The sequence below is a fragment of the Musca vetustissima genome, unplaced genomic scaffold (genome assembly GCF_032173495.1).
Source record: "Musca vetustissima isolate MV318-11 ecotype Yass unplaced genomic scaffold, APGP_CSIRO_Mvet_v1 utg6298, whole genome shotgun sequence".
NCBI lineage: Eukaryota > Metazoa > Arthropoda > Insecta > Diptera > Muscidae > Musca > Musca vetustissima.
The window spans coordinates 14,217-38,299 of NW_026883634.1; the positions used below are offsets into that span (position 1 = coordinate 14,217).

Sequence of the window (24,083 nt, forward strand, 5' to 3'; positions counted from 1 at the left end):
TATTTTATACGGACTTAAGTACTCTCAACACTCTACTTTAAAACTGCATTAATGTTTTAAAGTTTCCTTCAACTTCATTTTTTGATTTTCTGCGCGCTAGATCGGTATTTTTTCCCACTGTGCGGTCCCTATATATCTTTCGATTTGTACGAAATTTGGCACAGCCTAATGATTTAGGTCTAGAATGATGTGTGTAAAATTTCCTGAAAATCGGTCCAGATTTAGATATAGCTCCCATATATATTTTCAATTTGCACGAAATTTGGCATAGGTATAGCTCCCATATATATTTTTGTCCGATTTAATGTAAATGGTAGACCAAAATCCCAATATATCTTTCGATTTGCACGAAATTTGGCATAGTGTTCTGAATTAGGTCTACAATGATGTGTGTTAAGTTTCCTGAAAATCGCTTTAGATTTAGATATAGCTTCCATATATATTTTCCTCCCATTTAATGTAAATGGTGCGCCAAAGTCAATATGTATCATTCGATATGTACGAAATTTGTCATAGCGTAATGAATTTCGTCTAGAATGATATGTTTTAAGATTTTCAAAATCGGTCCGGTTTTATATATAGCTCCCATATATATTTTCGTCCGGTTTAATGTTAATGGTGCCCCAAAGTCCACACATATCTTTCTATTTGCACGAAATTTGGCAAATTATTTTTTATAATAATTAATATGGGAAATCAATATTACACGTGGGTAAACATACAAACTCAACAAAAATAATGATTACATCATCAGTGCCACACATTACGTATGACGGAGCTAAAATAGTTCTAACATATTGGTAGATGTTCGATTGAAACAACAACAATGCCAGTAGCACCATCACATCTAAAAGCCTTGTTAACAAAATCTGAATGTCATTCCAGAAAAAAGCAAGGGCGAATAACACGATAGAAGCAGATATAAAAACGAACGAAGAAGAACATATGAAGAAAGAATCCAAATAAACCCAAAATAAACCAGTGAGGAATGTAGTAAAGTCGGACTGGGCCGACTATATGATACCCTTCACCACTTTGGGTATATTCTCATATGTATCCTAACAGACGTCGCGTGTTTGTTATATATCTAGATCTGAACCGATTTCAGGGAAACTTGCAAGGAACTAATTTATATTGCTTCAGTACGTTGTGTAATCGGCCTAGCTATGGATCTTTTCCCAAAATTCGTGCAAATCGAAAAATATATAGGGACTTTGATGCACCAATTACTTAAAATCGGACGAAAATATATAGGGGAGCTATATCTAAATCTGAACCGATTTTCACGAAACTTAGCACACGCCATTCTAGACTTAATTCAGTGCGCTATGCCGAAATTTGTGCAAATGAAAGGATTTCAAGGGACTTTTATGCACCATTTACCTAAAATCGGGCGAAAGTATATATATATATATATATATATATATGGGAGCTATATCTTAATCTGAACCGATTTTCCCAATTTCAATTGGGTTCGTTCCCTGGGCCAAATAAATGATCTGTGCCAAGTTTCATCCAATTCGAATCAAAAATGCGACCTGTACTTTGTTTACAATTTAACATGGACAGACAGACGGACGGACATGCATAAATCGAAAGGAACCATTTGTCTATCTCGTTTCCTTTTGCCTGTTAAACAAAGACATAATACCCTGTATCACAGTGGGGTGAAGGGTATAAAAACAACAGTATAACCTGTTTAGTGAAGATGTAGCAAAAAAGAGTTTTCATCATTGTAACAACACTTTTTATAACATCGTCAAGTCTGAATCGATTTATGTGTGTTAATCTGTTCAATACTTACATGGAGATGGGGAAACTCTGAGAAAAATTGTGTTCTGGAGCATTTTTATAGGTTCTGTCATATACGGCTACCTCTGGCTGTAGTCGCTGTTTTATTATTTACATCTAAGGATTATTAAGTTTTATTTTATATTTAATTGAAAGAAAAAAATATTCAAGGACAATTTCTAGTAAAATAAGCATCACATATTTCCCTGCCGACCTCATACAAAATATTATTAACATATATCTAAATACCATTTCTAATTAAAAATCATTATTAATCCTATTATATGTGTCGTAGTCGCTACCATAGACGGTAATATTCACATTTATGATCACAAAAGCAATAAATCCCAACTTCAGTTTGCAAAATAGAAACGAAAATACTTAACGAATTCATTGAATACGCGTGAGCACAGTTAACGTTTTTGAAATGTTAATTATATATTTGCCATAAAAATTAAACAAACAAACAAAATTATCAAATAAAACTAATAATCAAATATCTTAGCATTATAAAAACAAATTATAAATAGACGATAAAAAAAACGTACTTATATGAAGAGATATGTATGTAATTTGTCTATGACAAACGTAAAGAATAGGAAACGTAAATATACCTAAAAAACTCCAAAAATAACAAATAAACAAATAAAGTTTTTGCCATGAATGATTGAACTTAAAATAAATGTAAATAATAATATTTATAAATACTTATGTGTTTTTATGTTATAAAGGGACAAGTATTTCCGACTGCTTTTAATAACGCTTCAATTGAGGAGATCACATATTTATATTGGTATGGAACTTTGACAGGATTTCTCAATAAGAATTGATAATATTAAAAGGATAACTTGAGTCGTTTATATTGAAAGTGGGTTAAGTCCATATTAGTTCCTGATACAAATCTTAGATTTCTAGAAAAGTTTACAAAACATATTACATTAAATATTCTATCGTGTTTAAGGGCACAAAGCCACTAACCAAATTCATATCACTCAACAATATTTTTTAAACAAATCAAACCCCAAATATTTCAATACAACAAGAAATAGACTTAAACCATTTTAGAAACTAGTGAGCGGAGCAGTATAGTCGGACGGTGCCGACCATACGATACCCTACACAACTACCACTGAAATCTAACTTTCTGTGGATGTTTACTCAAAGCCTGGGCAATATTTCTTGATATTTGAACCCTCTTGTCCGATTAGAGGCCATCAACACCTCTTCCTTACACTGACATATTTTCCGAATATTACAGTCCTTCTAATTACTTGTCCAGATTCCCTTCACTGTGGGTTGCATGGTGAAGTTCGGCTTTCAATTATGGCCTATAAATCGACTCAATAAATACAAAAAAATTAATCTTCGATCCACTTTATCTTATCATTACCGAAAATTATAGGCGTTGTCCTTGACCACTACTGGAATCTCATGGAACATTTCAAAGCGATCAGCTCTATATTTCCGCCCTCCAGTGTGGTAATGAGTTACTAAATAATATCTGAATACATAAGCACTTGTAAATATTTACGTTTAACTCATACATCTGAGTACATACGACAATATAATTGGTATTAAGTTAGAGGTCAACCACTTCTCTTGGATACACTACCAACTTCAAAAGAATACAAATTTTGTAATTTTTCACACAAAAGTCAGGGTCCATTTGACCCGCAAATATTTACCGATTTTTATCAAAACAGGCATGCTTATTCTTTGGCCGATCACCTTCTCCATGGAAAATTTTACGATGTTCGGACCGACAAAAATTAAGTTTTTGGTTCATTTTATCCCCTAGATATTAACCGATCTTTACCAAAAACAATAGGGGTCTTCATTGACCAGAACCCATCCTACATGCAAAATTTCGTGAAGATTGGTCCATAACTGTGGCCTGTATCGTGTTTACAAATTATAATGGACAGACGTACGGACGGATGGACACACATGTCTAGATCAACTCAGCTAGTCGAGATATGACGATCGGTATACTTAAAGGTGGGTCTAGGACCAATATTTCGCGGCGTTACAAACTGCCATTAATATATGCAGAACATCACATATTTTACAAGGTGAAAGGGATCTGGCCAAATACTTTGAACGGCTGAAGTGACCAAATTTGTATTTATGTAGAGCACACAGGGTTGAGTATAATGGTTACAATGGTCAAATTTAGATATAGCTCCCATATATAGTTTCGTCCAATTTTATGTAAATGGTGCACAAAACTCCCAATATTGGTTCGATTGGGACAACATTTAGCACAGAGTATTGAATTAGGTCTAAATTGATATATGCCAAGTTTTGATGAAATCGGTTCAGATTTAGATATAGCTTCCATATATAGTTTCGTGCGATTTTATGTATATAGCCAATATTGGTCCAATTGAGACAACACACAGTATTAAATTGTGTCCAGATCGATGTAGGCGACGTTTTGTTTCAGATTGATATATGGCTCCCATATATAGTTTCGTCCGATTTTATACAAATGGAGCACCAAAGAGTCAAATTAGGGTCGATTGGCACAAACTTTTGCACAGCTTACTGAATTAGGTCCACATTGATGTATGTGAAGTTTTATTGGGATCGGTTTAGTTTTATATATAGCTCCAATATATAGTTTCGTCATATTTTATGTAAATGGAGCACCATACTGCCAATATTTTTCCGATTAAGACAATATTTTGCACAACTTACTGAATTAGGTCCAGATTGATGTATGTTTGTATGTAAGTTTTGTTGGAATCGGTTCCGATTTAGATATTAATTGACATTAAATTTTTCATAAATTTTAGATTGATATGTATATGGGTTGTTTCAATTTAGTTCAAATATCCATTATCTTCAAGCAATTAATTTCATCCGATTCCAGTGTCATCCCGCGTAATTATACTCTACACAACTATGTTGTCAGGGCATTATATCTTTGTGCAGCCCCAAGAGTCTGTAACGCTTCGAAATATTTGTCCAAAACCCACCTTTAAGTATACCGTCATATCTCGACTAGCTGAGTAGATCTAGACATGTGTGTCCATCCGTCCGTCCGTGGGTCCATTATAATTTGTAAACACGATACAGGCTACTGTTATGGACCAATCTTCACGAATTTTTGCATGTAGGATGGGTTCTGCCCAATGAAGACCCCTATTGTTTTTGGTAAAAATCGGTTAATATTTAGGGGATGAAATGCACCAAAAACTGATTTCCTGGTCGCTCTAGAGACCGCAATTAGGGCCCAAACATCGCGAATTTTTACATGGAGAAGGGGATTGGGCCAAAGCTTGACTGTTTTGACAAAGATCGGTCAATATTTAGCGGGTCAAATGGACCCTGACTTTTGTGTGAAAAATGACATAATTTGTATTCTATGGCGTATATATTTACGCTTGAATTACATACTTGGATGTGGGAGTTACATTTAAATATTTAGAGGTGCTTTCGTATTAGTAGTTATTTAGTAACACATTACCACGCTAGAGGCGGAAACATAGCGCGGATCGCTTTGAAATTTTCCATGAGGATCCAGATATGGTCAAAGATAACGCCTATAATTTTCGGTGGTGATCAGATAATAATATTAGAATGAGATAACATAATTTGTATTGTATAGCGTATATATTTATTCCTGAAGGAAATAGAGCCGAGAAGTTGATAGTATATCCATAGTTGGCCTTTAAATTGATTCCAATTATTTTGTCGTATGTACTCGGATGTGGGAGTTACACGTAAATATTTGCAGGTGCTTACGTATTAATATATTATTTAGTAACCCATTACCACACTAGATGGAGGAAATATAGCGCTGATCGCTTTGAAATGTTCCATGAGGTTCCAGTTATGGTCAAGTACAACGCCTATAATTTTCGGTGATGATCAGATAATAATATTGGCATGAAGTGGACCGAAAACTTATTTTTTGTGTTTTTTTTTTCAAGTCGATCTGTACACCACATTGAAAGCGAACATCACAAAACAACCCACGCTAAAAGGAATCTGGACAAGTAATTAGAACTGCTGTACTGAATATTACTAATATTTGTTGACCTCTAGTCGGTCATGAGGGGAAAAATATCGCGAAATGTTGCCCAAACTCAGAATATAGTACCACACAAAGTTAAATTTTCGTGGAAGTTGTGTAGGGTATCATATGGTCGGCCCCGTCCGACTATACTGCTCCGCTCACTGGTTTTTTTTTGATGTTGAAGTTTCTAGCCCAGTTTTCTAACCTATGTGTTTGTTATATCAAATTTCTACAAAATCAATTTTATTGATTTATGTTGAGCGATATTTCGATGAGCTAACAGTTTAAGAATATACCCACACTGATAACGAAATATATTTCAATATTAATAAAATATTTGAATTCGTTACACTGTGTATCTACATTTTTATAACAGTTTTATTTGAGTTAAATTTTGAAAAAAATCACTCAACTCACAACAGAAAGTTTTATAACCAATTTTATGCAAATTTAAAGAAAGCTTTTTGAATTGCAAATATTTTAATTTTAAATAAAAGCCATGACGTTAAAGTAAATTAAGCTTTTCAAATTTGTAAAGCTTTAAATTGATTGATGATCATTTCCAACGAAAGGGGTATTGAATTAAATATAATCAATGTTTTCTAATTTTGAGGTACATTTGTTTAATCATAACTAAGCAACGCACTTCTATTCTTTATTTAAAAAAACGGTCATGGTCGAGCCTTCTTTTTGTTGGCTTTAGCACATAATTTTAATTTTCGACATTGACTTGTGCTTAACCAAAACAATTGTATCTAGTCTATTATTATAGCGGTCATTAAGAAACAATAAAATCAGAAATAACTCTAATATTCGCAAATTGAAACATTCACACACACACACCAGTTGGGTCCATTTTCATTGATTAATAGTCCACAATGGATAAATATGGTACATTTATAAGCGTTATACTCACGTCATTGTTCTTTCTTAGCTTCATTAATCATATAACTGATTTTATATTTATACTTTAAAAATGTTGTTAATGAAGTCTTTTTTTGTACATAGATACAACACTGTGCAACAAGAGTTTTCATCATATTTAATACGGATTTAAAAAAAAGACCTCATAAATGTAATATATAGTTACACAAACATGTAATAAGCAAGTGAAAAAGTGTTAAGTTAGGCCTGGCCGAACTTTGGATACCCTCCGCCATAGGTATACATACTGGCAGTTACTTGAAATAAAAGTTCCAACCTCTCGTGGAACTATACCATAGAGAATGACATTGAGAAGTGTGTTTAACACTTCCAATGTAAACAAAAATGGGTGGGATATTTATAAAGGGCATATTACAAATAAGTAAACCTGTGATGAAAATGTTTTTCAATGATATATTGTAGACTACCAGAAACATTAAATGACTGTTAAAAATCGACTAAATCGCCTTAGAATTTCATTCTTTGTAGAGTATAAACTGACAATTTCGGGTGCAGAATATCCTTCATACTATTGAGGAATGCGATTATATGGAGACAACCCCAAAACGCAGAACAAATTAGTTAACTATTTTAATATAAACCAGTAAGGAAAGTAGTAAAGACGGATTTTTGAAGGACCCTTAATAGAAATTGCACGAACTAAAAGATGTGATCTTTATATAAATGTGGAACGGCTTGGATCAATCCATATACATATCAACCTGTAACCTGTACTAATTTTTTCATTTTAGGCAGAAACATGAAATCGGTCGGAAACATATATGGGATATGTCTCCATTTCTACAAAACGCAATAACGTTATTCTATGCTCAATTTTGTAAGTTGTGCAAAATTTCACGTCGATCTGGCAAACATGATAAGTTTGGTGCAAATCGAACGAAAAGACATATGGAAGCTATCTGAACCGACTTCAACGAAACTTGCCACAGGTTAGGTTATACAACTATACGATACGTTCTGTGCCTATCGGTCATATTTTGGCTTATTTACTTAAAATCAGACGAAAATAAATATCTAAATCTGAAACGATTTCAAAAACACTTGATTGGATTGGATTAACATTTGGTATTTATTACACCATTTACTTAGAATGGGAAATCTGAATCGATTTCATCGGATCGGATCTTCGAATCAATATCAGTGCGTTAACCAAAATTTTATGACGATCGGCCATATTTTTGGTCTTTGGTGCACCATTTATATATAATCGGACGAAAATATATACAGGGTTGCCCATATTCGACGGACCCATGTTTTTTTTTTTTTTTTAATCAAAGAAAAAATAAAACTTTGGCGGTTGGCAATGTTAATCATTTAATTTGTTCAAAGTAGATTTGTTTACATCAATTTTTGAATATGATATATCTCAAATGGAATAGCGGCTATTTCTTTACGAATGTTGTCCTTGAGCTCTTCTACGGTCCTTGGCTTGTTAACGTAAACCATTGACATAAAATATCCCCACAAGAAGAAGTCAGGTGGCGTCAAATCGGGCGAACGCGGTGGCCAGTCCAAATCACCACTTTTTGACATCAAACGGCCCGGAAACAAATTCTTCAGAAAATCGATTGTTATGCGACATGTGTGCGGTGGAGCGCGTGGATCAGAACTGCCTCATACGCTTTCGACGAATAATTGGCATCACAAAATTGGTCATCATGTCTCGATAACGCTCCTGATTGATTGGTAACAGCATGGCCATTTTCATTTTGGAAGAAAAACGGCCAAATGACCGTTTTCGCACTAACGCCGCACCAAACTGTGACTTTTTCGTCCTGAAGAGTCACTTCTTGAATCTCCTGAGGATTTTCAGTGGCGTAAAAAAGGCAATTTTGCTTATTTACGGTCCCATTCAATGTGAAATGGGCTTCATCGGACATGATAATTTTGTTCCAAAATTGCTCGTCATCTTCGGCCATTTCGATGACTCTTTGGGCCCATTCCAATCGACGAGGCTTGTCCGCAGGCAACATTCATTTGAATTTTGTACGGGAACAAATGCAAATCAATGCGAATAATCCGTTGTAAAGTGGACCAAGCCATGCCCAACTGCTGAGAACGGCGTTTTTGGGATGTTCTTGGGGACCTCTCAACACTGGCTCGTACGGCAGCGATAATCTCGGCCGATCGCCTTGGTCGACTTTTATATGGCCTCTTCGGATTAGAAAGAGCCTTACCAGTCGAAAATTTTTCGTATAAACGCTTAATGGTGTTCTTAAAAGGCGCACTTCTCAAATTTTTTAATGTTTTAAAAGCACGTTGAGTTTTCACAATTGACTTCTTCTCTTGAATGTAAATTTCAACTATTTCAGAGCGCTCGCGTGGTGTGTATTGGTTCTTGGTAAAAATCTGCTTGGACTGACGCTTAAACGCGGTATGTCATTAAGCGATGTGACATCTCTGTCAAAAGTTATGGCGTTGCCAGAGGGGTCCGTCAAATATGGGCAACCCTGTATGGGAGCAATATGTAATCTGAACCAATTTTTTCCATTTCAATAGGGTTTATCCTAGGGATAAATCTGTGGGCTGTGCCTCCAAAACTCCGAACTGCCTAATAAGAGACTTTGTGGCTGGAACCTGGACAGGACCTTCATAACATACACCTGTAGTAATAATTCTCAGCGTATATGTATATCAGCCTCAAAATACTTGGCATGTGCATTTACAATCAATTCGCAAAATGACCGAAAATCAACATTTGTCCCTTTTATTTTTTTGTTTGAAGAGAAATTCTGCCCTTTCCATAAAATTAGATCAACATTAACATAATTAAATGTTTGCTATTTTGTTGATGTGTTTATTACAATTCCAACATCAATAACAGCCAAACATAACAAAAAATAAAAAACAAACCAAAAACAAATTGATAGAACACAATCGAAATTATCTACAGCACATGCTGATGTTTAAAGCCATTCTTAATTATCAGACTCATCAACAACGCGATGAAACCCCATCATCGTCATTATGAAAATGTTTAACAGCGGCTACCACCTTTTTTATGTGGGCAATTGACCGGAGAAGGCATGCCATTGTTAATTTAAGAATTATGCTTAAATGTTTGGTAATGGCCATAATGATGATAGCCACGATGGCGATGGCGTCTCATTTATGGTTCATTAAACAAGAAAACGAAAAAAGTGACGAGGCAAAGATAACCAACAAAAAGTGCTAATGGTCAAAAGTTTTTGTTGTCTAGAGTAAAATTGTAAGATTTCGGAGAACGCTATTCCGAGACCAATAATTTTTGGAACTTCTGCCGAATAATGGTATGCTTTATTTAGAAATTTGTGATGGTATACAAAATCAAAACATATAAGGAACATTGTATACCTGGAGGTGGACATTCCCAATAATAAAACGTTAAAAACGATAATTAAGGTCCTATGGCATAAAATGTACCATTATTACAAAAATGTTGATGAGATATTTAGGACCCCAGGATGTCAGACCCTTTGGTTTCAAAATGTGCCAAAAAACGAAAATGCAACGAGAATGTTATATATGGGTTGTATCAAAACATGGACCATTTTCACCATCCAATACAACGAAATACCAAACTAAAGCCTGGTGGAAAAATCTGCTAAAATCGTAAAAATACTAGAATATTTGGTCTTGGATATGAGATATGTTCAAGTTTCGAAATTACGTTATTCCAATAATTTTAGCTTTTTTCGAATTTAGAAATTTTTAAGATTAAAAGATACATTAATTTGGCATTTAAAGTTCATGGAGGCTTAAACTGTTTCTCAAAAATTTTATAGACCCTACAGAAAGATCAAGCTTCGTCAGACACACGGGTCAGGATTTAAGCCGATGTGTGAGAGCTCGAATTGTCATGCTGCCGCATAAACTGGCCAACATTTGCGACCACAAAAAAACTTTCGTTGGTTTGGTTCATCTTCGAAGACCTACACGGTCGGTTGCGATTTTGTTTCGTCCTCACACGCATAGATCCATAATTCGTCACCTGCGAGGATCTTATAAATAGGGTTTAAAGCACCACAAAATGTTATTTACAGCTATCGAGAATAGGCTTTTTGGAGCGATTGTCAGTTTGTGTGAATTCCCACGTGCTCATGTAATATAGAATGTATGCTAAGTATAGATAAACGTTTTCTAATTTGGAACTGATTTTCCTGACATTTCCATTAAAAATTGGATATGTCTTCATGAGCATCATCGTTGAATAGTTATATCGCTCAGACAGGCATAACTCAAAACAGTAAGGAAAGTAGTAAGGTCGGACTGGGCCGACTATATGATACCATTCACCACTTTGGGTATATTCAACATATGTATCTTAAAATACGTCCATTTTTCGAAGGAAAATTGACATGAAATTGAACGAACTTAAATATGAGATCTTTATCTATATCTGAACCGACTAACATTATTCCCTACACATGTCATTCTGTAACATATGCTAAATTTTGTAAACCAATTTAAAGCAAACTTGACACACGATATTCGGTATACTGCACAGACACTCATTGATTATTTGGTGAACAATTAACATGAACAAGTCGAAATTATATATGGAAGCTATGCTATATCTATATCTGAATCGATTTCAAGGAAACTTATCAGAGATTAATTTATGTTAACTTCAGTACGTTGTGTCAATCGGCCTAGCTATGGACCCTTAGTGTACCATTTGCCTAAAATTGGGCGAACCTATATATGGGAGATATATCTAAATCTGAACCGATTTTCATAAAACTTAGCACACGCCTTTCTAGACTTAATTTGGTGAACTGTGCCAAAATTCGTGCAAATCAAAGGATTTTCAAGGACTTCGGTGCACCATTTACGTAAAATCGAGCGAAAGTATATATGGGAGCTATATCTAAATCTGAACCAATTTTCACAAAACTTGGCACATGTCTTTCTAGACTTAATTCAGTACGCTATGCTAAAATTCGTGCAAATCGAAAGATTTTCAGGGACTTTGGTGCACCATTTACCTAAAATCGGGCGAAACTATGTATGGGAGCTATATCTAAATCTGAACCGATTTTCACGAAACTTGACACACATCATTCTAGACTTAATTCAGTACGCTATACCAAAATTCGTACAAATCGAATATCAGCTATATCTAAATCTTATCCGATTTTTCCCAATTTCAATATAGTTCGTCCTTGGGCCAAATAACTGAGCTGTACCAAATTTCAGCTAAATCGGATTATAAATGCGACCTGTACTTTGTTTACAATTTACCATCAACGACAGTAAATGAGCGATATGAAGGTACATTATACAAATATTAATGGTTTGAGAAAATATATTGTGAACTAAATGTATTGATAGGTACACCCTAATAAACATTTTGTTTATTATTTTTTCAATATTTGTTTGCTGAAAATCATTAAAACCCCACAATTCTATCGTATTAATCATTCAAAAAGTGTCCCCTCACAAAAAATAGTGTTGTGAAAACTGGTTTTAATCGTTATCTCTTTTTATAATGACAATTCTCTTTTGTGGACCATTCTCAGCACACAAATATGTTCTTGACCCAATTTTATTGTTCGCAACATTATTAATAAATACAAATATTCAACCAAATAGCTGTCAATTGTTTAATAGTATGCCACCAGAATCCATTCTGCTAAACTTTCTTTTCAGAGTAGAGTCACGCAAACAAAAATGCTGCCGCTGACAAGTTTATTGACTTCCAAAATTGGGTAACAATTTTCTGATTATCTTCTGTTTGTTTTCCTCATCGATGGTCAAAACATTCTTCTTTTATTGTGATTGTTGCTTTTTACTGAATCCACAAAATAATAGTTATAATAAGCAGATAAATTCCAATTATTTAACAATTTATTTTGCTGTCATTGATTGAGACAACAATAACAAAACAACTCTGGCAGCAGCAGCTACCAAAAACAAAACAACGAAATAATTAAATTTACAACTTCATTAGTTTTCCAAATGAAGATGGATAAGCGTGAAATGCAAATACCTTGTGAATAATGGGTATTAGTCATCATCGGCATCATCGACCGTTTAAATGGAGGGCATGAAGGTAATGGGTGTGCTTGTGTTTGTTTTTATTGGTTTTAATTTGGATTACACTAACAGCCCCATAAAATAGTTCAACATTTGATTGAAAAGTTGTTTTGTTTTTGATTTTTAATTGGCGCGTTAAAATCTAACCAAAATATCAAGTTACATAATTCCTAGATAGTTGGGGTTTTTTTAAAATTTAGTAATTTACTTGGAAAAGTAAAATTTTACTAATGAGTCTGTGTTCCCAATTCCAACACGTGTTTAATTTGTAAAATGTGTGAAACACTTTCTTCTAAGATTATGATCTATATATGCAAACTAGTTAGGGGATTAATGTATACCTGGCATATTGGAACACACCATATTTGGAATAAGTGTAAAGGGAACCAAAAAGATCGGAACTATGAAAATTTCTAGTAAAAACTGTACAAAAATGTTATTCATTCGGTTTGACTCGGATGACGGCCATTGGAGTCATGAGGAGACAACCAGATGCAGTTTTCGGGGTGCAGACATTAGGCGAACTATTGGAATTTATAAAAATTACCTTGGATACAGATTATGGTAAAAGACTTAACTAACAAAACTAAAGTGGTATACAAATAAAGTGTTTGAAAGATTGTCTGATTACTGATGTAATTTGATCGGAAATATGAAGGGTAGAGAATAACCCTATGTAAGCGAAATGGATTACACGGGTACAAACTTTATTTTCCATCTACCAGGAAGAAGAAAATACATCGAATTTGCTTCCCCCGCAATCTGAAATTGAAGACATCAACTAATTTATCTGGGATTATTATTAAATTGTGATGCATGTCATTTGAAGGACATGCATCATTTCCAATCTGGTCTAGTGTCAACTAAGGTTTTCTAAGCAAGGATCGGGTAAAGTGTGAGTTTGTTCTGGCAGGAAGTGGCCTTGTTTCTAAACTGCTTACTTAGACCATAGTAGCATCTGTTGGCCATCACAATCCTTCTCCGAATTTCAAAACTGATGACATTCTTTTTATTTATGGCGGTACCAAGGTATATAAAGTCTTTAACTAGCTCGAAGCTGTAGTTCTCAAGTTCCACAGTTGGTCCAAGTCTACTGGACGTCTTGCGCGTTGATACCATCAGCTTGGTCTTCTCGCCGTTTACTGCCAGACCCACTTTGGCAAAATTTGTTCAAAGGTGGCTGTTAGCACTTGCAATGTTCGATGTCGTCGGCGTAAAAAAGTAACATGTGTTGTTTGGTGTACAAACAATTTCTGTTCACCTTTGCGCTCGTATGACCTTTTGAAGGCGGATGTTAAAAAGATCACACGACAAACGGTCACCTTGTCTGAATCCTCGTTCGGTATTGAAGGGCTCCGATAGGTCCTTTCCTTTAAAGTGGATAGCACTTTATATGCGATGGGAAGGAGACTTATTCATATCAGTAAATTTGCATATCCGTAAACTTATTAATATTGACTTAAGTTTTAAGGTAACCCCCATATAACGGTACGTACTCCCCAAATACTCTGAATTTTGGAGATTTTGGACACATTTTCAACCGAATTGTCCGTAATTGTGTAAAAGCGTAGCCGCCACAATACGGCACCCCCTAATATGGTGATTTTTGACTCACTTTCCAATCATATTGACGCACCAAAAATTATTATAGACCCAAGTTGGTATTTTGGACACATTTTTCAACTGAATTAGCTGTAATTTGGTATTTTTTTTTATTCTCATTAGCTGTCAAATCTCAACGAAATGACGTATTCAATATATTGATCATTATGCTGGGCCGATTTTTATGCCCTTCACCACACTGTGTTACAGCGTATTATGTCTTTGTGCATATGTTTGTAACAGGCAAAAGGAACCGATATAGACGCATTTTTCCTTTTGAGAATATGCATAGAATAACTTTCTAAATCGATTTATACATATCCCTCGGTCCATCCGTCCGTCTGTCCATGGTAAATTGTAAACAAAGTACAGGTCGCATTTATGATCAGATTTGGATTAAAGTTGGCATAGATCACTTGTTTGGCCCAAGGACGAACCCTATTGAAATTGGGAAAAATCGGTTCGGATTTAGATATAGCTCCCATATATATTTTCGTCCGATTTAATGTAAATTGTGTACCAAAGTCTCTATAAAAATTTCGATTTCCTCGAAATTTGGCACAGCGTACGGAATTAAGTCTAGAGTGATGTGTGTTAAGTTTCTTGAAAGTCGGTTCAGATTTAGATGTAGCTCCCATATATAGTTTCGTCCGATTTTATAAAAATGTGGGACTATAAGTACCAAAGTCCCTATATATCACGAAATTTGGCATAGCGTACTCGCTTAAGTCTAGAATGATGTGTGCTAAGTTTCGCGAAAATCGGTTCAGATTTAGATATAGCTCCCATATATAGTTTCGTCCGATTTTATGTAAATGGTGCGCCAAATTCCCTACATATATTTCGATTTGCACGAAATTTGGCATAGCGTACTCGAATAAGTCTAGAATGATGTTTGCTGAGTTTCGTGAAAATCGGTCTAGACTTAGATATAGCTCCTATATATAGTTTCGTCCGATTTTATGGAAATGGTGCACTAAAAGTACCAAATTTCCTATATATCTTTCGATTTGCAGGCAATTTAGTATAGCGTACGAAATTAAGTCTAGAGTGATGTGTGCTAAGTTTCGTGAAATTCGGTTCAGATTTAGATATAGCTCCCATATATAGTTTCGTCCGATTTTTTGTAAATGGTGCACCAATTTCCCTACATATATTTCAATTTGCACAAAATTTCGCATAGCGTACTCAATTCAAGCTAGAATGATGTTTGTTGAGTTTCGTGAAAATCGGTCTAGACTTAGATATAGCTCCTATATATAGTTTCGTGCGATTTTATGGAAATGGTGCACCAAAAGTACCAAAGTCCCTATATATCTTTCTTTCCCATTTGTATGTTTTAGGTAAATGTTGCACCGGTTGACACGAAACGTTGAATACACCCAAAGTGGTGAAGGGTATCATATCACAAAAAAATAAGTTTTCGGTCTACTTCATCCCAAAATCATTGTCCCCATCTCCATGTAAAATTTCCATATTTCCTTCACCCTGGGTTGTGTTGTGATGTTCGGCTTATAATTGTGTCCCATATATCGATTCGAAAAAATCACAAAAAAAAATAAGTTTTCGGTCCACTTCATCCTGAAATCATTATCCCCATCTCCATGTCATATTTCGCGTTTTCTTTCGGCCCATAATTGCGGTATCTGGACAAAAATAAAGAAGATCCCCAACCTAATCGCATCTAATTCACTTGATGCGATTCTAGTATGTGACGAAAATCGATTTCCAAATATAAATATATTGTTACAAATTTTAATAGCAGCTGAAAGAAGGTTTTCTAGCCCACGTCGAGTAGCTGAAAAATCAAATACAAATCCCACGTTTTTCTGTCTATGCATAAATCTAAAAAAAACTTAATTATCTACTCATCTCATCTCAAAATTTGTCTTTTTTCATTTCGCGCCATTTTGTTAATTTTTGTGCGACGTTAAGAATCCTAGTTCATACAAGAGCTAGACGTGTACTATTTTGATTGCGTTTTGAATTTTTGGATTCGGACTTTTCATTGGTCGGAAATCATGCCCGCCATTGAAAAGAATATAATACCCGTTCATTTGCCAGCCGTTTGAAAATCGGAAATCGGGGGCGGCTGTTTTCCCTTAAGATCATCCCAAGTGTCGAATCATTAATCTATGCGTATTATACCGAAACAAGACAGCACACATATTCGCAAATTTTTTCCTGGAAGAAGCACTTCGAAGGAAATGGTCACCTGTTTCATGCCGACTGTTCGTTTGAGAAAGAATAAAACCATTTTTATACCCTTCACCACACTGTGGTACAGGGTATTATGTCTTTGTGCATATGTTATGATAGACCCATGGTTCCTTTTGAGAATATGCATAGAATCACTTTCTGAGTCGATTTACGCATGTCCGTCTGTCCGTCCGTCTGTCCGTCCGTCTGTCCGTCCGTCTGTCCATGTATTTTGGTTAACAAAGTAGAGGTCTCATTTATGATCCGATTTGGATAAAATTTGGCACAGTTCACTTATTTGGCCCAAGGACGAACCCTATTGACATTGGGAAAAATCGGTTCAAATTTAGATATAGCTCCCATATATAGTTTCGCCCGATTTAATGTAAATGGTGTACCAAAGTCCCTATATGTCCTTCGATTTGCACGAAATTTGGCATAGCATTCTGAATTAAATCTAGAACGATGTGTGTAAAATTTCATGAAAATCGGTTCAGATTTAGATATATCTCCCATATATATTTTCGTCCGATTTTAGGTAAATGGTGCACAAAAGTCCCTATATATCCTTCGATTTGCACGAAATTTGGGATAGAGTTTTGAATTATGTCTAGAACGATGTGTGTACAATTTCACGAAAATCGGTTCAGATTTAGATTTAGCTCCCATATATATTTTCGTCCGATTTTATATAAATGGTACAACAAAGTCCCTATATATCCTTCCCTATATATTCTTCATTTTATGTTAATGGCCCTTCAAAAATGCGACGTCTGTTAGAATTCCATCTGTTGAATATACCCAAAGTGGTGAAGAGTATCATATAGTCGGCCCCGTCCGACTTTACTACTTTAGACTACAATGACGTTATTGCGTTTTGTTGAAATTGGTGCAGATATAAACACAGCTTTCATATATATTTCAAACGGGTGTCTGATTAAGATTAAATTTTGAAGAGTGTTGCCTACCGAATAGAGTGTATCAAGTTTGCTCTAAATCGATTTACATAAATGTGTCCCATTGTACGCAAACGACTATAAACTTGCCACAAATGAAATAAAATGTGCTTAGGTTCCAGAAGGGCATAAATATCGCATATTCAAGTTCGTTGAATTTCATGTCAATGTTCTTTCGAAAAGGCGACGTCTGTTAGTTGACTATGTAGAATATACCTAATGTGGTGAAGGGTATCATATAGTCGGTCCAGTCCGACTTTACTACGTTCCTTACTGGTTTACTTGTTTTATTCACACATCAAGAAATAAATGCGATGTCGATTATTTTCCTCGCCAGAAAATCCAGTTGAAGCATTCAATACCCATGTTTGTGATTCGACAATTGGTTGGGTGCAAGCACAATTTTATATATTATACTGAAGATATATAATAAATATTTGTATCTTTATGATTATGGAAGAAATGAATATAATATCCCTCTTGTTATTAATATTTAATCTCCAAAAGGCCTTTATCTTGTCTTATCTTATACTTTCTTATGTTTTTATTATATCAACCAAACAGGGTAAAACCCCTCAGCTGCCAGGACCATATGTTCCAAACACCAATAACAATATATTGTTTATGGTAGCGATATTTCGTGACATTATTAATATATTGACCCACACAATTTTGCTTACTAATACCTTAGTGCCTATAAAAAAGATTAACGATTAAATATGAATATGCAAATGTAGATGTAGATGACAAAGAGAAAGCTGTTGGATTAAACAAAAATATATATTTTTCTTCTGACACCGCAAATAATCTTCCACATTTCTCACCTAATAATAATTTATGCCATTTTTTGTATGAATACCATTTATACAAATGATGTTGTTGTAATTAACATATTTCCAAAGAAATCTTAACAGTGGCTGATAAAATGTCACGTTCAATTTATTATCGTTAATTTTTGGAACAGAAACAAAATAACTTTTGTTTTTGTTTTCATTCAATACAATAAATATGAATATGGTTAATTCGCAATATGTAGGAAAACACATTGAAAGTCATTAATACAGGTCGGAATTGGAATATGGGCCATAGATATTCCACGCCCTAATATTTATAAACAAACCAAATTCTTCACATTTTGCATAAAAATCAAAGAAACTTTTGGTATCGATTTTCGAAACAATGAAAGTGAGATGATGGTTAGCAACATCAAAATATCAAAGTAGAACGCTTGGAAAAATAAACCATTATAACAAATATTTGGCTTAAAATGTTCTGGGTTTCTTTTCTTCTCTTCAAATGTAACACTTTCTCTTTTCTTTGTTTCTTTTTCTAATCGTTTTAGATGATATTTATGGTTATTAGTGTTTCATATTTATTTTCGTATTGTTTCTTTTTTTTACAAATACCAAAAAAGTCTAAAAACATATTAACATTAGCTTTTGGCTATGCGACACACAAAAAACTGATCTTAAGTTAATTATTTTTGTTTCGTAAAAATACAGTAGTAGTAAAGAAAAGATATAGCACTTTATCACAGCACTTATACAACTAAGTTTGTTTTATTATTTTAATTTTAATAAATATACACATATATAATTATTCCCCTAGGTTAGTTTTCAGTTTCACTCTCCCTCACTGGACCAGCAGCGATATTTTACCATTAAATTTCCCATTAACATTACTGGGCATATAGTAGACGGGGTAGGCACCTTCGGCAAAATTCAATGCCGATCCTTTCCTAGCCATTGACAGTTGTCCCTTGGCGATATTTGCTTTCGGCACTATCTCCATTTCTAGTGGTACGAAAACATTTTTCAATTCTCCTCGATGATTGGTGATCTTTTGGCTGGTATATGGTTCATAGGGTATTACGATGGTACTAATCGGCGAGTCTTTCATGGGGCGAGCATATGTTGAGAGAATTCCCACGACTGAGAGAAATAGTAGCCAACACTGAAATGAAGAAAATATTTATGTTACAAAATTGTAATATTTCAAACATAAGATATCATTATTTCTAAAACAAACAAAGAAAGGTTGGTCTCCGGCTTTTTTGAAAGGTGTGTGAAATAGACAAATTATTACATGTGATTAGCAAAGTTCATTAAAACCAGTACAAAATTCGGGGTTTTTATCTAAAAATTCGGTCAAAAATTTTATCATAATGATTTATATTTATGGGAAATATATTGATCTTGATATAAGCGGTTTTGAGCACGGAAAAGGACAATGAAAACTTGCGAATATCGATTTTTTGTCTTTGGGGACCCTATGTAAAATCATATGAGTGGTATTTTTAAAAAACTATTTGGAGTATTTATTTTATTCAAATAGAATAAATGAGTTCCGGAAATATAAGAATGAAAAAGACGGACTCGCTTCAAATTAAATTTACAAGTTTATAAAATATTTACCCTTTGTGGGGGAGGTAGCAGAAGAAGAGTACCGACGGTCCCCACCTTCGGACTTGATATAGGCTTCATAAAGATAATAGGATGTGCAAAGTTTCCAAAGTTTTCTTCCAAATACTCACATTAAAGGAATATTTAAAAATATTCCTAAGTCTGCGACATAAGAGACTACCAAAAAATATTATTTAAATAAATTCTTGAATGACTATTCAAAAATATTCTTTAAAAAATCCACGTCGGGTACAACTATAAAAAAATATTATTTAAAAAAATCTTGAATTGAGCCCACCCCTTGAAGGAGTATTAAAAATATTATTTAAACCAGTAAGGAAAGTAGTAAAGTCGGCCTGGGCCGACTATATGATAACCTTCACCACTTTGGGTATATTATACATATATATCCTAACAATTTCATGCCTATGTTCCCTCTTTCTACAACCTATCCTAACTTTAATTTCATTTGAGCAGATTTAGAGCCGTCTGGGTAAAATGGGGAAAATTTATGGAAAACTATTTATACCAAAATTGATACACGCTATTCGGTACGCCGAGTTGTTAAAAATATATTCTATATGTGGGAGCTATATCTAAATCTGAACCGATTTTCACGAAAATTAAGAGACATCTTTCTAGACTTAATTCAGTACGCTATGCCAAATTGTGTGCAAATCGAAGGATATACATAGAGAACTTGGTGTGCCATTCACATAAAATCGGATGAAAAAATATGTGGGAGATAAGTCGAAATCTAAACCGATTTTACCGAAACTCACCACTCATCATTCTAGATTCAATACAGTAGGCTATGCCAAATTTCATGCAAATCGAAGGATATAAAGGGACTTTGGTACACTATTTACTTAAAATCGGATGAAAATATATATGAGAGCTATATCTACCGATTTTCACGAAATTTAACACACATCGTTCTAGACTTAATTCAGCACGCTATGCGAAATTTTCCAAATCGAAGGATACAAAGGGACTTTGGTGCACTATTTACCCAAAATCGGACGCAAATATATATGGGAGCTATATCTTATTCTGAACCGATTTCCACAAATTTTAACACACATCGTTTTAGACTTAATTCAGTACGCTGTGCCAAATAAAATCAGACGAACATATATATGGGAGCTATATCGAAATCTCGACCGATTTTCCCGAATCTCACCACTCATCATTCTAGACTCAATTTAGTGCGCTAAGCCAAATTTTGTGCAAATCGAAGAATATAAAGGGACTTTGTTGTCCTATTTACCTAAAATCGGACGAAAATATATATGGGAGCTATATCCAAATCTGAACCGATTTTCATGAAACTTGACACACATCATTCTAGACCTAAATCATTAAATATAAATATAAATAGCAAATTTAAAGATATATAGGGACCGTTTGCATTAAATCGGAAATATATATGGTTGCTATATCTAAATCTGATAGCTTTGTGCAGCCCGCTAAATGTGGGTCCTAGACCCGCCTTTAAGTATACCGATAGTCATATTTCGACTAGCTGAGCCGAGCCATGTGTGTTCGTCCGTCCGTCCAGCTGTCCATTATAATTTGTAAACACGATACAGGCCACAGTTATAGACCACGAAATTTTGCATGAAGAATTGGTTCTGGCCAATGAAGATCCCAAGTGGTTTTGGTTAATATTTAGGGTTTGAAATAGACCAAAAACATTATTTTTGTCTGATTTTTTGGTCGCTCGAAAGGCCGCAATTATGGCCTGAACATTTTTACATGGAGAAGGAGATCGGGTCAAAGACTAAGCATGCCTGTTTTGATAAAGATCGGTTAAGCGATTTAGCGGGTATGCCACAATTGAAAGCCGAACATCACAACACAACCCACGGAATATGGACAAGTAATTAGAAGAGATATAGTGAATATTAGTAATATTTGTTGACCTCTAGTCGGCCAAAGGGTGCAAATATCGCGAAATATTAATTAATGAACGTCCTGATAGTCTATTTAAAAATATTCTTTAAATAAATAAATCCACGTCCTGAAAGTCTATTTCAAAAAATATTCTTTAAGGGAAACCCACCCATTCTCGATTTTAATTTTTCAAGATTTTCAATGGGCTGGTAAATCAATACCAATGCTTGTTAAGGTTTGTAACTTTGCACATATATATTTGAAGATTTAAATGTGAAGAAAAATCATTTACAAAAAATTTTTGTTATTGCTTTGTTGTTTTTTTGTAATTAAAGAAAAGTCCTTATTTTTGATGGCGGTCATGATAACTCTTCACTGGAACATCGGAAACCGAAAATTCCAACGGTGTTAGAAAGAGTACATGTCTGGCTCTCCTATGAACTAGGATTATAGACCTGGCCCAAAAAATAACAAAATGGCGGACCTTTGAAAAAATATTTTAGGAAAATCGCCGATTTTTGACCAAAAACCAAGTTAAAAAATAAGGAAGATCTTCACCGATTGGCTTTATCCTAGTTAATACGATAGATATACACTCACAGAGAAACGTGTACAAATTTGGAATCGATTGGGTTATTAGTTTTTGAGTTATCGTGCCCGCCATTCGAAAAAGAGAAAAACGCGTTTAAAGTTTGAGAAGCCCTTTAGCCGTCACTTGATACTGACACAATAAACCGGCTATATCTTCAAGAGTTCTTGAGATTTCCACTTGAAATTTTGTAGAGACTTTCTTGAATTAATGTAGAATCGAATTAAATCAAAAAAAAATTGACCCCGAGAATGGGGGGGGGGGGTCAAAATGTTTTTTAAAGTCTACGGTTCCCAAAGGTTTATAAAAAATATTTTTTTCAAAAATCCACGCTTAATAGACTATTAGAAAATTATTCTTTTAAGTCTACGCCTTGAAAGATCATTAACAATATTTAAAATAGAATCCACGTCTTAAAGGACTATTATTTTTTTTAAATCCACGCTCTGATGGTATTTTAAATGTTTTTCTTTAAAAAATCATCGCCTGGAAGGATTAGTAAAATATGTTTAATAAAATAAAAAATAAAAAATAGTATTTAAAAAATCCCCGCCTTGAAGGACTATTAAAAATAGTCTTTAAATAAATCGACGCCTTGAAATATCCAAGCCTTGAAGGACACTTTCATATATTCTAAAATCAATGTCAAGCCTCTGGGTGCTTTAGAAACCCCCACTTTTAACAATTTCACACCTTGTCAAGTCCATTAAAAATCAACAACATGAAAGAATATTTTAACAAATCCACATCTTGAATGTCCTTTACAAATATTACATTAAAATATACAGGCTTTTATGCACTTTAAGTTTACTCCACCCAAATACATGTCCTATTCAAATTAGCCAGTTTCGGTGCAGATTTTTATATAGTTCTTATAGTTATTCACATTAGATTTAAGTTATATTATCCAAATTGCAATTTTTTGTAAAACAAAACGTGATTTTTTGGCATTCAAACGAGTTTAGGTGGGTCCCAGGCAGAGCAGAGATTGATATTAGTGTATATTGGTCCCTTTACACGTTCTTTGTTTATAAACCCTTATATCTATGTTACTTAATAAATTTCAGCTGTTGCGATTTGATTCGTTCTCAGTCGAAGGTAAATTTCGGATTGGTTCTCAGTCGAAGGTAAATATCCTTTTAAAACCCTACGTCACTTATATTAATTGCACATTCGTTTAACACTTTAATATCACTAATTCTTAATAATATATATTTTTGATTTTCAATATTCGGAAAAATTTTAAGTTCATATTTTTTTTATTTTTCTTTCATTGCATTGCAGTTTGTATTTATATGTTTAAATATATCATTTAATTACCACTTGAAATTTCATTTTATTTTTTAAATTTTTTCAATTCGATTCACTGCACTTGAACACTTTGTAATCCTTGTTTGGCCAAACAATAAATGTTTTATGGCTGTCGTTGTGACAGTGAGCAGGATCTTTCGCTACAAGCTAGTAACAATTGCGAAGCTTTATAGCCGAACTAACTTTACGCTGTGATTAACAACTTGAGCTGTATGCAGTGACTAAAGTTTTTCAAATATATCTACAAAGTTTTATTCACAAAAAAGTGATGGTGGCTGTAATGCGGTTGATGGGGATGACGACGACGATGATGATGATGTCGGCGGCGGCGGCAATTCGTCTCCCGAAAT

The 24,083-nt window shown here is 34.3% G+C and overlaps 1 protein-coding gene across 1 annotated transcript; it reads right to left on the minus strand.

Moving 5' to 3' along the window:
- Positions 1-19,129: 19,129 nt before the first annotated feature.
- On the minus strand, positions 19,130-23,760 carry LOC133330551 (uncharacterized). Its single transcript, XM_061538988.1, has 2 exons — positions 23,743-23,760; positions 19,130-19,488 (listed from the first exon to the last, which is right to left on the minus strand). Exons 1-2 carry the CDS (start codon positions 23,755-23,757, stop codon positions 19,168-19,170), a joined length of 336 nt encoding a protein of 111 aa, XP_061394972.1. The 5' UTR covers positions 23,758-23,760; the 3' UTR covers positions 19,130-19,167.
- Between the last annotated feature and the right edge of the window lie 323 nt (positions 23,761-24,083).